Genomic DNA, 14,804 nt, shown 5'->3' with positions numbered 1-14,804 from the left:
AGCCAATGCCCCCCCCCCCTCAAAAAAAAAAAAAAAAATTTTTTTTCAGACAAGTTCTTTCTGTGTTATAATCCTCCTGTCTCACCCTCCCAAATAGCTGAAATGCTAGGTATAGGTCACTATGCCTGGCTTTTAGGGTGGGCTGTGACTTAAACCTGAGGTTCCTATGTGACCTCAGTCTTTCAAGTAGCAATATTCAGCCCTTGGCTGGACTTTAAGTTGTCCTTTTAGATTTGTAAATTGACCTTACTTGTTGAGATTTGCAGAGGTCACCTGGAAAAATCATTCATAGGTTGTCTCCTGTGGTTCTTCTCCTCACTTCTGCCTTTTGATGTGGACTGTGAAGACCTAATGTGGAGCTATCAGGAATATCCCTCTACTGTGTCCCGCTCTTTGTGGGGTTTCTTTCCTGATCTCTGCACATGGAGGAATAAACTTCTCACCAAAAACTGTTGCATGATTTCATTGAATCACCTCCCAGACTTCAGATAACCAAGAAAACACTTAATTCAATACTCAGTAAGGCAATTGTCTCTCTGTTTAATGTTGCTATCATGGTATTTTTCACAAGTCAGCTTTTGTAGTAGTCCTATTTTCAAATTTCACATGTTCAAATTTCATATGTTCATCATTTTTGAAAATTCTATGAAATTTAGATGTACATTTTAGTCATAGAGACAGAAAGAACTTACATATTTAATTATATTTTTGAAAGAGGTTCAATGCTATTTCATCACTATTATGGATCTAGAAGGTTATACAGTTGTTAGTTTAGCAAATTACCGTTTTTTGTTTGTTTGTTTTTTTCAATCATAGTTCGAATGTGCTATTGGAAGTGGAACAAAATTTCATGATCATAAACAGCAAATCATGTCCCTATTTCAAACTGCCCATTAAAGAACCAAATATTTAGTTTATGAAGTATATGCATTACTACTTTGATAGCTACACATTCTTTAATAGCCTACCTCCTTTTGCCTCTGTTGTGATTCATGGTCTGCATAGTCTTATATTTAGCACTTTCAAGGAAACCAAATTTGTGTTTGATAATGCTTTACACAAATCTTTCTAGTGAACCTAACTAGTGAAAGAATCTTTACAGAGCCTATTAACTTTCAAGTCAATTATATTTTAAATCAATTAATTTTGATTTATTTATATTTTATAATTAGCATTAAATATGGCTTAGATTACATATATTTGCACCCCCAAATCCATATGTTGAAACTCTTACTTTTAATGGAATGATGTTGGTGAAATAGGATATAGGGCACTTAGGAGGTAATTAGGGCATGTGATCTAAAGGGACCTTCATTAACTGAGCACCCAAGATGGAGTCAAAATGGTTAAATTTTCACAACCAAAAGCTGGTTGTTTTGGGACTCAAAGCAACTGTAGCTAAGGACAACAGTTTCTGTTTAGTAACTAGGTCTTAAAAGAGGTACAGAACTCCATGGGCAATAAATTGCTCAGACTACCATATAACCGTTTTCTGAAGCAGACTTTCTAATTGGAAAGCCAGCACATTGCTTGGACTACTAGATTAGAAATCCCTCACCTCCAGTCCCTCTTCAGGAACTCATTTGGGCCCCTTTCCACTACTTGGGGGCCTTTTCTCCTTCCTGATAAACTTTGATTACTATCCTCTCTGTTTTTTCACATCTCTAATTCTTGAGCATAAGAACCAGCACAGGTGTTGGGGCTGATCACCCAGCACTCCCTTGTCAAAAAGCAGGAGGTAGAAGGGCCAAGCGACAGCAGGAAAAGGGTGTATTTACGCTTTATACTGACACCAATTCCACCCATGAGGGTGAAGGCCTCATGATATAATCATTTCTCAAAGGTCCTACTTCTTAGCACTGTTACAACAGCTATTAAATTTAAACTTGAGTTGTGGACAGACAGATATCCAAAATTCAATTCAATTGAGGTTTTAAAGATTTCAGGGAACCAGCAGTTAGCGTAATGGCTATGTCGCTGGACTCCCACGTAGTCAACTGCGGTTCGCGTCTCGGACCCGGTGGCTTAAATCTCACGCCGGGCGTGTGTGCGTGCGTGCCCAAGATCTTGAGAGGAGAATGGAGGAGAAGGGATTGCGGCGTGACCATCCCCCCTGGGGGGTGATTTCTCGCTTTCTGTCTCTATGTCTCTGTCTGTCTGGCGAGCGCACGTGCCCTATAGCAAAAACCTCTCCAAAAAAAAAAAAAAAAGAAAAAAAAAAGATTTCACTGTAAAAAAATTTACTCACTTATTTTAAGCCCAATGTAATTAAAAATAAAGATCTGGGGGCCAGCAGATTATGAAGTGGTTAAAGTGCTAGACTTCCACATGGTCAACTGCAGTTCGAGTTGAAAACTTGATGTTGGGGGGCCTATGCATGTGTGCTCAAAATCCCAAGAGGAGAATGGAGGACCAAAAAAAAAAAAAAAATTAAAAGAAAACAACAACTGGAGGAGTCCGACCCAGTAGGGCCCCAGGATCTGTTTTGAGCTTTTGACCTCTACCTTTTAGGTTGGGTCAGCATGTTGGCAAGGCCTCTGCTGTGTACCTACTCCCCCCACACCGTAGGAATAAAACTTAGGTCAAATTAGCATGTCGGCAAGGCTGCTTGCTATTTGCTCTGGAAACTGGTAGCCTTGCTGGGAAGTGACCCCCCTCTGACTCCCTAATATACTACTATAAAAAATTACATAGCTTTCTTGAGTATGTAATGCGATTTTCCCAAAAGTCCCCCGACCACTCCCCTCAGCCCTGATCACGTACCGTTAATTACAATGCTTTATCTCCGTGGTCACAATAGAGGGTGGGCTAAAGTTCTATCTAGGCAGAAATAATCTTGACCTTTGGAAGGTCCTTCAAGATACATTTAACATAAACTTAAAGATAATCTTTTCTTTACATAAAATAGGATTAGGCCGAAACTGGCCCAGGACACCCACCCCTACCCTCACCAAGTGAAATAGATAAATATATTAGGATTTCTTAAATTAAGTTTTAGATCCCTATAAAACTATATAAGTATCATTCTTTATTGAGATCCATAAGAACTAATATCTATACTTGAGATTTTCTTTTCTCAGCATCGTGTTCAGTAATCACAAGATGGCTGCCACTGCATAAGCTGATAATTATCTCTGCTTACTGGAACTGCTTTCCCGAAACTGCATTCCATGGAGACCCACCTACATCAAACGAACAATTGCGGAACCTCAATAGACCCACCCTTAATCCAACCCTGAATGGAATCTATGATCCCTATTAAACTGATAATTAGAACACGTAGCCCCTCACCCATTTACTTGTATCTAACACATTTTCGATAAAAGGGCACGATAATTCCTAGCGGTTGTCACTCCTCCGAGAGTGATCTCTGGGGGTGTCTGGCTAAGGACGTGCATGAAAAAGGCACTGAGGCCTTAGTCTTCTTTTTTTCCAGCATCGCCTCGGACGGGTCAACCCACCCTCGCCAAGGCTAGACCCTGGCAAACAACAAAATAAAACTGAAAAAATAATGGAAGGTTAGAGCTGGAGGAAAAATAAAGCAGGGAAGATAGGATAGAGATTGTTGTACTAATAGCAATTTTAATTAGATAGTCATTCATTTAAAGAGGAAATCAAATGTCAGCATAGGTTACTTGTCCAATGTCACAGAAGAATTGGTGGCAGAGTGAACCCTCAAATAGTGATTTCATACCGGTGGATCCAGAGAATGAGAGAATCAATAGAATAGAAGTGGTTTAATGTAAAAATGGCAGGTCAGTTACGGAGCATAATTTTTCTTCCTGATTTGAAGTCATATTTACTCACAAATTCGGTCATAGCTGGACATAGATGATTCAATTATCAGTTGTAACCACTCAACTTTTGAACTTTGCTAACAGCACATGAAATATGAAAGGGAAGAAGAATTAGGCTCAAATGAATTCAGAAGGGATGAGAACCAGGGTAGATAACTGAGCTCTGAGCCCATTTAATAAACAGAATGAATGCTTACTGTGTGCTACTCACTATATCAGGCAAAAGCCAGATTCAGTCAGTGTCCCCAGTCCAACACATAATTTTAGGGCAGAAAAGAAATGCTATAGATGGCAGCTCTAGGAGACTAAGATCAGGATTATCACTACAGGATTGTCACTTTCAAGGCTTTGCAGATTTTTAATTTCCCTGTCCAGGACCATGCTAGGCTTGGTTACAGTTATTGACTGTGTAACCATAATATGCAGTAAAATGACATAAAAACTGACTCTAACCCTTCCCAGTGTGTTTTAAATGACAGCACACTGGAGCCTTGTTAGACATCGATCTCTGCGTCCTATGTAGGATAACACCTTCTTTGGCTATGATTTAGCCTGGTGTCCATGACTAGTTCTTCAATAAAATATAGGGAACTGAATTTATTTATGATGGACTTCACATTCTATCATTTAATGCTATCACAAAATCTAATAATAGGGTGCTTAATGTTTAATAGTTTCTAGCAAAGTCTCATTTTTAAAAAAACTCTTTGCTATTTCTCTTTTATTTTCACAAATATATACATATATTTTTGCTGGTGTAATTTAACTTGGATATTGTCTGAAAAAATAAACATGCTAAAATATATTGTCATTCTAAAAAAAAGAGGAAAATAAATGGAAGAAAAGAAAGAAGGAAGAGAGGAAAAGAGAGACAGAAAAAGGGAAATCCTGGCAAGGGAGGTTATATTTGCAGGAATTGTATCTCGATAGTGTGATACAATCATTATAGAATCAGGCCACATAATATGTTTCATGATAAATTGTTTGATCAGTTTCTTTATGGGAGTTAACAATCTCCTCTTTTTTAGGTTATAAGGTCCTTAATGTTGAAGATTTCCCTCAAATGCCTAAAGAGTTGTGAGCCTTAAATATGCATTAATTATAATCATCATTGACTAAGCTATATTCAAAATGCTTTCATAACCCTGTTAAAATCTCTTAACTACTACTATGTAGACATGCACCCAATCATTTATTCAGTAATCATTCCTGAGTGTCTACTACGTATGCACCAGGCCCCACTCTAGGTACAAAGGATTCAACAATATATAAGGTAGAATAGAAAAAATCTGTGCCTTTCTAGAACCTACATTTTATAGGGAAGATAATTTTAAAATATAATTTTTAAAAAGTAAACTACGAAGTATGTTAAATGAGCAAAAACATCAAGAGAAAAATAAAGCAATGAAGCAAGACAGGGAGATTTTTTTGGCTCTGATTTTGGTTTTGGTAGGGAAGTGAAAGTTTGCAATTTTAAATCAGTGGCCAAAGAAGCTGACGGGGGCAAATGATATTTAGGGAAACACCTGAAGGAGCTGAAGAGGAAAAACCACACGGTTATCTGGAGGGAAGAGCTTTCCAGCAGAGGAAACAGCATGTGCAAAAGCCCTGCAGTGGGAATAAAGCTGAGGTGTCCCACCAAGTGGAGAGGAGGTGAGTGTGTCTAAAGCTCAAGGAAAAGGGAAAGGGAAAGTCAGAAGTAATAGGAGCTCAATCCTGTGAGCTCAGAGGCCTAAAACCTGTAACAGTGGAAGCCATTAAAGATGTTAAAATGACCTGACTTACACTGGTACACAGAAGTAGAGAGATTCTATTGAAATAGTTTATGCATGTGAGATAGTACCTGTAAGTTAAACTAACAAAATGAATGAATTACCTATCAGGTAGCTGGAAACCTGCTTATGAGAGAGAGCAGAAGTAGCAGACTAGACAATAAAGGCATGGAAAAGAGTCTGGGAGAAGACTTCACAAAGGGAAGAGTTTAAATACTAGGGGTCATTGACAAAGTCCAATGTGAGATTTTTAGGAAAACAAGGAACTGGAGAAGTAGGCAACAAGGGTGAAAGAATCCACTTAAAGGTGACGTACTGCCAGGGCCAGCAGGTGGCATGATGTGTAAGGTGCTGGATTCCCACATGGCCAACCATTATTTGAGTCCTGGACCTGGCAGCTTGGTTTCTCACTTTCCCTCTTGTGCTCTCTCTCTCTCTGGTAAGTGCATGTGCACTATAGCAAAATTATGTAAAAATAATAAGTTAAATTTTAAGAAAGGATAATGTCTGCTCATACCCACAGAGAGCATAAAGAACATGAGTGAAACCATGACAGCTGGCAGACTCTCAGAAATGGAATGATTTTTTTTGTTTTTTAAGAGAGAGATTTTTGCTATAGGGCTCGTGCACTTGCCAGAGACAGAAAGCAAGCAATAATCCCACAGGATTAGGCCACGTTGCAATCCCTTCTCCTCCATTCTCTTCTCTGGATCTTGGGCACAAGCACATGCGTGCCAGGCGTGAATATAAAGTCACCAGGTCCAGGATTCTGACCCCAGTTTTCTACATGAGAATCCAGCCACATAACCATTATGCCATCTGCTGGTCCCGAAATGGAATGAATTTTAGAAATCTCGTAAGTTCAAACAATAGCCCCAATCCTGTGCTATTGATAAGTGGATATCTCTAAGTAAAAAAAGGAAAAAAAAAAAAAAAAAAGGACCAAAGGAAAATTGATTATAATAGGGAGTTACAAACAGAGACACAACACTTAATGCTAGTGAGAGACAGAGAAGCATTATAAAGATTCCATTATCTGGGATCTGTATACATTCTCAGAGTAAGTACGGACAACATGAGCTATATATTTATATTGTGTTAACTTTAAAAAGTCATTTTATGTCCTATTTCATCTGATTAAAAGTCTTGGTTGTTGGAATGGGCAGACACAATCTATTGAATAGACGCAATCACCATTAAGATGAAAAGTGTCTACCTGTCTGTCTGCTTCTCAGTCTGTCTGGTTACTGGGGCCAGGCAGCAGTGCCTTAACGGGAAGTCTTTCGAGATACACCCCTTTCATACGGAAGCTACAACCCTCCTAACTGCCTGAGTGGGCACAAGCAACTGCAGAGTCTGGTTTCCCAAGAAAGATAGAGACGCTACCAGGAGGTCAGCTGCCCTCCTGCCCTGGCAGTGTGACAGGGAAGGAGCCCTCCAGGGCTACCACCTGCGGTAGGACCTAGGGGCTGGGCCAGGGGAGGGCTGGACAGGCAAGAAGGGTTCCTTACTCTTTAGACTTATCTGATCCGTGAGCCGAGTTGATGCGATGCACCTCTTTCCTTTTAGATTGTTTGGTAGTCATGGCAGAAGCGGGTCCAGGCAGAGCTAAACTGAGTTTAGGAGTCGCTGTGCTGCCTAGCCCGGGTTCAGCGTCTGCTGTTGCCTGGGAGACCTCGGACAGCGTCCAGAGCGCGAGGGCGCTGGGAGCGCGCGGAGCTCTAGGCTCCACCCAAGCGAAACCTAGCAGTTGATGCTTGGGGAGGAGTGAGGTACCGGGAGGCGGATTTGCCAGGAAGATTAATGGGCAGCTTTGATTACTGGCGTTCTTTCTTCAGACTCACTCTGCCTGGCTATGCCTTTCCATGGACAGCACTTATACTAACTCTCTCTTGAAGTTTCAGCTATTTGAATATGAGTATTAAGTGAGTCCCACCCTAGGTCTGCTCTGGGCCGAACATAATTTCCTTCTGCAGTTACTGCGGAGACATTATCAACACACTGAACTCGCCAATGGCTTGCAAGTTATCGGCCCAGAAATAAACGGTGCGGGGTTGCCGGGGAGATCCCTACAGAAAAGACCAGATCATGTCATCCTTAGTTGTTCAAGGTTAGATGATGATGATGACGATGTCCATGATGAAACAAATCGGGTGTCTTGGTTGTTCATATGGAAGAGTAAATCGAAATAGTTGCAAGGAAAAAACGGGCCAGATGACCCAGATCCAAATAAACTAAGATGTACAGATGCAGCTTGATGCTCAGTTTATTGGCAGAGGTATTTATTAGCTTTCTTGCCTTGGGCTAGTTCTTCTCTTTGGGCCTCAGTTTAGTCATTTGTACATGGGAGATGCTAATACTTAACTCACAGTTCTGTTTTGAGGACAAATCAGTATGGGAAGTGCTGAGCACTCAGTGAAGGCACAAGTAAGGGCCACTCTTTCAGAAATGATAGTTCAAATGCTTTCAAAGAACAAGCAGGTAACATAAACGGTTCAAACAGACCAGATGCATATAGAGTAGCAGTCCATATTTGATTTTAAAATACTGAGACTGAGAACATCTTCAAATGCATTAAAATAAAAACAAAATATTGTGCTGGCCTAATGTAAGTTCACTGGGGAGAGATTTGAAAACATACTCAGAGGTGTAGAACCTCTGCCACTGGTTGCTCTCTCCCATGCTCTGAGAAATAAATTAAATGTCTTTAAATAAAAGAAACCCCCTCTGTCCTCAGGACTGGAAATAAGCAAGCCCAGAGTCCCACCTGTGCAGGTAAGAAGCAGCTTCCAGCAAAACTAATCTTTCAGCTTCTCTGACAAATGAATATCTAATCTTCCCTACTCAGCATAACCATGCTTTGTCAGAGTGTCCCAATCTCATTATTACCGGGGATTGCATGGATGACAATCTGACACCAACTATTGATAGGGCTTGTATGTGCAAATTAAATAAATTCAAAGTCAGCAGCATTACTGCTGGGTCTGCAGGGTGATCGTCTCCTTTATATATGGAAGAAGACACCTTGATGGCTCTGCTACATTTATCCCAGGATAGGAATTCCCAGAGAATGTCCCTGAATTAGAGGACTTAATGATGAGAAAATACTACTTAAGACCAAATCTTATCAGAATAATCAACTACATAGCCATAAGCACATATAAAAATTTTGCTTAAAAACAGGTGAGTTTCACCTTGAGCAGAGACTATTCCTGATGAGGTTGTTAATGACTGCAGGATGCCCAGACCAATAGAGAAGGAAAGCTCTAGAAATCGAAAGACCTGGGACCAGTAGATGGCATAATGGCTACATCACTGGATTCCTACATAGTCAACCACAGTTGTCGAGTTCTAGATCCAGTGACTTAAAGCTCAGGCCAGGCACATGTGCATGCATGCCCAAAATCCTGAAAAGAGAATGAAAGAGAAGGGATTGCAGCATGACCATCCCCCCAGGGGGTGATTTTGCCCTTTCTGTCTCTGCCTCTCTGGTGAGCATACACCCCCCATAGCAAAAATCTTTCTTTAAATAAATAAATAAATCAAAGGACCTACTTCCCACCCATATTTCATAATCAGAGAACTCCAGATTAAGCGAAATGAAGTGGAAGGCTAAAAGTTGCAGGGCTACTTGTTCATAGTGTGTGGATAAAGGCATTAAAGTCAAGATGACCACTGGTTTAAGCCACTCAGAGCCTGTTTTCTAAATATTGATGAAATTGGCATAAACATAAGGAGTTTGTTCGGTCAGTTGGTGGGGTGGTGTTTAAGGCTAGACCCTTCCAGTGCAGTCTTGGTCTGAGGGCAGCTGAAGCTGCTGGCTCAGTTAAGATGAGGCTTCTGCTGCTGCTCCTGGTGGCGGCTTCGGCAGTGGTCCAGAGTAAGGCCTTGGTCAACCTGGGCGGGATGCCCAACAAGAGATTAAAGATGCAGTACACCACAGGGCTACTGCTCACGTTCCAGATTTGTGTTTCCTGAGGATATAGGCGGGTATTTGAGGAGTACATGCAGGTTATCAGTCAGCAGCACTCAGACATCTACATTGAAGGAGAGAATTACCTTCCTCAGCCAATATATAGACACAGCAACTTTCCTGTCAGTCTTCAAATTAGTATTAATAGGCTTAATAATTGTAGGCTATGATCCTTTTACTTTCTTTGACATGCAAGCTCCTAGCATCTGGCAGTGGGGCCAAGAAAATAAGGTCTATACATACATGATGGTTTTCTTCCTGAGCAACGTGATTGAGAACCAGTGTATGTCAACAGGTGCATTTGCGATAACTTTAAATTATGTGCCTGTATGGTCTAAGTTGGAATCTGGTCACCTTCCATCCAGGCAACAACTCGTTCAAATTCTTGACAATGAAATGAAGCTCAATGTACAAATGGATTCAATCCCACATCATCGATCATGGCCCCACTTATCAGCACTGAAAACTATTTTACATTAAGGGATTTTTGCAAGAGCAGCGTGACTGACATCATGAAGGCCTGTACTGCAGATAGCAAGCTGTTAGTACAGACCAGATGCTTCCTTGGCAGATGCATTTTACCTCTTGGAAAATCTCAGTGCGAGATAGTGGTTCGGTGCTGGCACGTTCTGGAATTCTGCACATTCATGGAGTGCAATAATACTGTATATATAGCTTTTTCCCCCCAAATTCACCCAGTGAATAGTTCTTTTTTTAAAAGTAGACATTAATACCTGTAATTTTTTTCTTATTCATATTTGGAAAAGTAGAAAGTTGAGTTACAATTTATTTATCTTTTTCCAAAGGGATCTGTTAAATCTGTTAACGCTTTTATGTGGAGTTTTGATTTTTACAGTTTAAAATAAAATCTTTTGGGGAATAGAGCTGAGATTTCCAAACACTTTATAAGAGTATATCAGCCACCTCTAATTTGGCCATGGCCAATTTATGAATGCAGCAGATTGTGAACAGGGCATTGTATAAGACTGGGGGGAAAGTCCTTTATCCAGAGTAGCTACCAATTTATGTGTGTGTGCATGTGTGTGTGGTTACCAGAGAACTACTAAGAAACCAACTGCTTTTTAAATCCTGTTGTGTAGTTCAAGTGTCTTGCCTTGACCAATCTAATGAGATGATTAACTGGGCCTTTATACTTCACTAAATAAAAAACTAAGCAGATATGAGTTTAAAAAAAAAAAAGAAAAGAAAAAAAGAAAGCTAGACCCTTCCAGATGATTGCCCTGGAAATAAGTTTAGGTATTTCCAAACTCTGTCACTGTTTAACAGCTCTCAAAGGCTGAGAAACAAGGACTTATGTGTTAGAACTAGCCAGAGGAGACCTGTCTCCAATCTACAATTACGTTTGAGAGAAGAGACTTTTGGCTTCAGGCAGCAGTAGCCCTTGTTCCTTGGGGAAGTGGTTAGAAATACTTCCCTATATATCAGCAGAAACAAAACAAGCTGGAGTTTCTGCTTGGGGAGCAGCCTAAATGGGGAAGTAGGCTTTGATAACCACTTCCCTCCACCTTTGGGAGTCCTGGATGACTGAAATTTCACCCGAGGGTGGGTAGGGAATGGCAAGAATCAAAGAGTCCGCATTTCTGTTTCTTAAAGCCAGAACTCAGACAGCTTGGTACACTCATTCTACAGCCAAAGGGAACAGTATAGATGGTACCGCTCAGCCATCTCTGCAATTAGGTTACTTACAAAGTGGCCTGAGATTTCACCAGCCAAACAAGAAAGTGTAACTTCTACAAATTTTGTTTAAGGTTGAGTGTAACTGTCATTTTGAGTTCTGTCCTCTATCACGTTTCCTTAGAAATTAGCAACCTTCTTCTTTATGCTCTGCAACACAGTAGCTGTTCCTCTTTCTAAATTCATATAATATTTTTGTCCTATTATTATTATATTACTATTATTATTCATTACCAGGAGCATATGTGCCCACCAGAAAAAGAGAGAGGAAGATAGCACCCCCTAATGTCATGCTGCAATTCTTTCTCCTCCATTTCTCCATCCTATCATGATTTGGGGTGTGTACATGTGCCCAGCTTGTTTTTCAAGCCTCCGAGGCCAGGACTCAAACCAGTGTCAGTCATGTGAGATTTGGCTCCCTTAATTGCTAGACTGTGGGGACAAATGCCTCACCTTACCCAGAGGTATAGGCAATGTTGTTGCCCTAGTTGTGTCATTAGTGATGCCCTGGCCCTTTTCCTTTACTAGACTGTAATGTCTCTCAAAGAAAAAATTGGTCTACTCTTCTCCTTTCATTAAATTCAACTCAAATATTTGAAGTTCCCAAATCCCTAATAATTACAGCTCACTTTTGTTGGGTACTTGCTTTAGCTTGGCATTCTTCTAAGCTCATTTTCTGCATTAACTCATTTAATCCTTACAAACACTCTAGGAATTCGTTACTATGGTCTATTTTTTTGCAAGTAAGGACACAGGCATAGTGTGGTTAAATTAAGTTAGCAAGTGACCAAGCAGGATTTAAAACTACACAGATTGGCACTGTGCCCATGCTTTCTATAACCACGTTGTTCTGCCTCTGACCCCCTTAAGAATCCCAGTCCTATGAGAAGTTACTGTCAGTCCATTTTGCAGTGAAGGCAAAACAGCTTGCCTAAAACGTTAGAGAGCAAAACAACTTGCCCAAAGTCCAAGCAGAGAGGGAGTAGAGTCAGAAGATAAATGTGAGAAGCTTGACTCCTCAACTCCTTGCTGCACTGCCTCCTTCAAACAGAGAAGTTCACTGTAAATCCCTGAAAATACTGTTACAGACCACAACTAGGGTTCATCTGTGTCTCCTCATTTACCGTCTATCCACTGTTAGGGAGGATTTGGATCTTGTATATATGAAACCAGTTGGACCTGTCACAGAAGCTTCATTATTACAGTGTTGTTTAATTTGAAGTATGAATGATCTTTGAAAAGAGATTCTACATAAAGTCTTTTAAAATGGGGGAATAAGAATTAATAATAAGGGAATTGGCAGATGGCATGGGAGTTAAAGGGACTATACTTCCACATGGCCAGCCATGGTTCAAGTCTTGGACCTGGTGGCTTCCTTTCTCACTTTCTCTCTTTCTCTCTGTCTCTCTGGTCAAATTGGAAAATAATAGTAAATAAAATTAAAATAAAAGTTATTTTTTAAAACTACAAAAAGAATTAATAATATGAATAATAAGATACTAGCTGAAAAATATTTTTATTTTGTGGAGATAGAGAGTAGTACACCAATAAAGATGCTTTGCAAGGCTGGCTCACATGGGAACATTCTGGTTCATATACAGAGACCTTTCTGAGTCACTGGGTGTGCACATGTTCATGATCTGGGGCTGGCTGAAGCTGGGGGTGGATCATGGCATCAAGACCCTATTGGAGATGCTGTCTGTCTCCACCTCATGGAAGAAACCAACAAGATAAGCTTTTAAGAAGCTATAAAGAAAGAAAATGAAAAATAATTCACATGTCGATAAGCTAATTGAAGAAGCAATAGCTTTTCTGACTGTATTAGAGCACTTCATTAGGCACAGACTAACCTGCATTTGCACAATGCTGCAATTATGCTTCCAGTGGATGCTCCAGATTTGTGCTTTGCACAAAGTCATTCTGTCTCCTGGCCAGAGGAAGCTGCCCCACCTGACCCAACGTTCTATGATCACACTGAAAGCTATCTGCTTTGCACTAGTTTGTTGTGGGAAGCTGAGCACCAGCGAGTCTGCTGAGGTTTCTCAGAGAGCAAACAATTACCATGATTGGTTCTCTTCCAAAAACCTGACCTTCGAAACCTTGCTCTGATTGGCCACTAGAATCCCTCAAATTTGCATATCCGGCACTTCATGATTGGTCCAAAAGCAACCAATCATAACCCACCTTTTACAACCAATCATGGCCCACCAGCATGTATATAACCATGATCACCAATAAAGATGCTTTGCAAGGCTGGCTCACATGGGAACATTCTGGTTCATATACAGAGACCTTTCTGAGTCACTGGGTGTGCACATGTTCATGATCTGGGGCTGGCTGAAGCTGGGGGTGGATCATGGCATCAAGACCCTATTGGAGATGCTGTCTGTCTCCACCTCATGGAAGAAACCAACAAGATAAGCTTTTAAGAAGCTATAAAGAAAGAAAATGAAAAATAATTAACATGTCAATAAGCTAATTGAAGAAGCAATAGCTTTTCTGACTGTATTAGAGCACTTCATTAGGCACAGACTAACCTGCATTTGCACAATGCTGCAATTATGCTTCCAGTGGATGCTCCAGATTTGTGCTTTGCACAAAGTCATTCTGTCTCCTGGCCAGAGGAAGCTGCCCCACCTGACCCAACGTTCTATGATCACACTGAAAGCTATCTGCTTTGCACTAGTTTGTGTAAGAAAGGGGATATAATTTGGGCTATGTTGAAAGTTTTCATCTCTCCAGAGCTTTCCATATGATCAAGGAAGACCTTAGCTTCAGTTGCAATGCAATTTAACTACTTCAGCCCATAACAACTTACAGATGTTATTGAGGACACTGGCTAATAAACACCATGCATGTAAATCTCAGAGTGCCAGAGTTGGCTTCCTGGGAAATAGTCTGGAACAGTTGGTATTAGTGATAGATCTAGGAAGCAGGGAAGTGGGGAACTCCCACTTTCAAACAAGAGGATGTAATGGAGACTGAATTTTCCTTTTCATATAAGATAATAAAGTGAATAAACTATACAAAGGCATTGGCTCTCAGGCAATGAAAGGCAGTGAACCTGAGAGGTGGAGAGCAGAAGAGATAAACCTGTTATTGCTCCAGCTTACTGCTCAGTCTTCAAACAAGGAAGAAAAACCTGGGCAGCCTGATTTGGGGAAGCAGAGCTGAGTCCCAGGGAGGCTAGGCAGGTAGAGTCATAGCACAGAGTATTGTAGAGAGAAAATGGCATAAAGCAGCGTGTGGAAGGACAGAGTTGCACACAGAGTTTCAGAGGGGAGTTTCTCTGTATTCAACTGAATGCTGAACTGTCCTCCCTCCTGTGTGAGAGAAGTCTCTCAGGCTAGGGGAAGAAACACCTGATAAAGTTGTAGGAGCAGCCTTCTCTGAGCTTACACAGGGTGGGAAAAGGTCCCTGTTCTCACCAGCCTGACTCAAAAATAAAACCAAATTCCTGGTCTATGGGGTACAACTGTATTCTAGACTGACTGCCCCCTGGATCCACCTAACAGACCAGAAAAGTAGTATCTAAAATGATCAAACTATTTCCCCCAAAAAAACATA

The 14,804-nt window shown here is 40.7% G+C and overlaps 1 protein-coding gene and 1 pseudogene across 1 annotated transcript in view; one reads left to right on the top strand and one right to left on the bottom strand.

The window, feature by feature from the left end:
* ADGB (androglobin) overlaps nt 1–7,217 on the bottom strand; it is a 189,075-nt gene extending 181,858 nt beyond the window's left edge. Inside the window, 1 exon segment of the mRNA XM_027765632.1 lies at nt 7,081–7,217. Coding sequence (XP_027621433.1) covers nt 7,081–7,154 — 74 coding nt within the window. The 5' untranslated portion in view covers nt 7,155–7,217.
* A 2,183-nt stretch (nt 7,218–9,400) lies between these two features.
* Nucleotides 9,401–10,105, top strand: LOC102480038 (thioredoxin reductase-like selenoprotein T pseudogene; annotated as a pseudogene).
* Nucleotides 10,106–14,804: the final 4,699 nt, after the last annotated feature.

The sequence above is a fragment of the Tupaia chinensis genome, unplaced genomic scaffold, assembly GCF_000334495.1.
Source record: "Tupaia chinensis unplaced genomic scaffold, TupChi_1.0 Scaffold000008_1, whole genome shotgun sequence".
Classification (NCBI taxonomy): Eukaryota; Metazoa; Chordata; class Mammalia; order Scandentia; family Tupaiidae; genus Tupaia; species Tupaia belangeri.
This window is presented reverse-complemented; position numbering and strand designations above follow the sequence as displayed.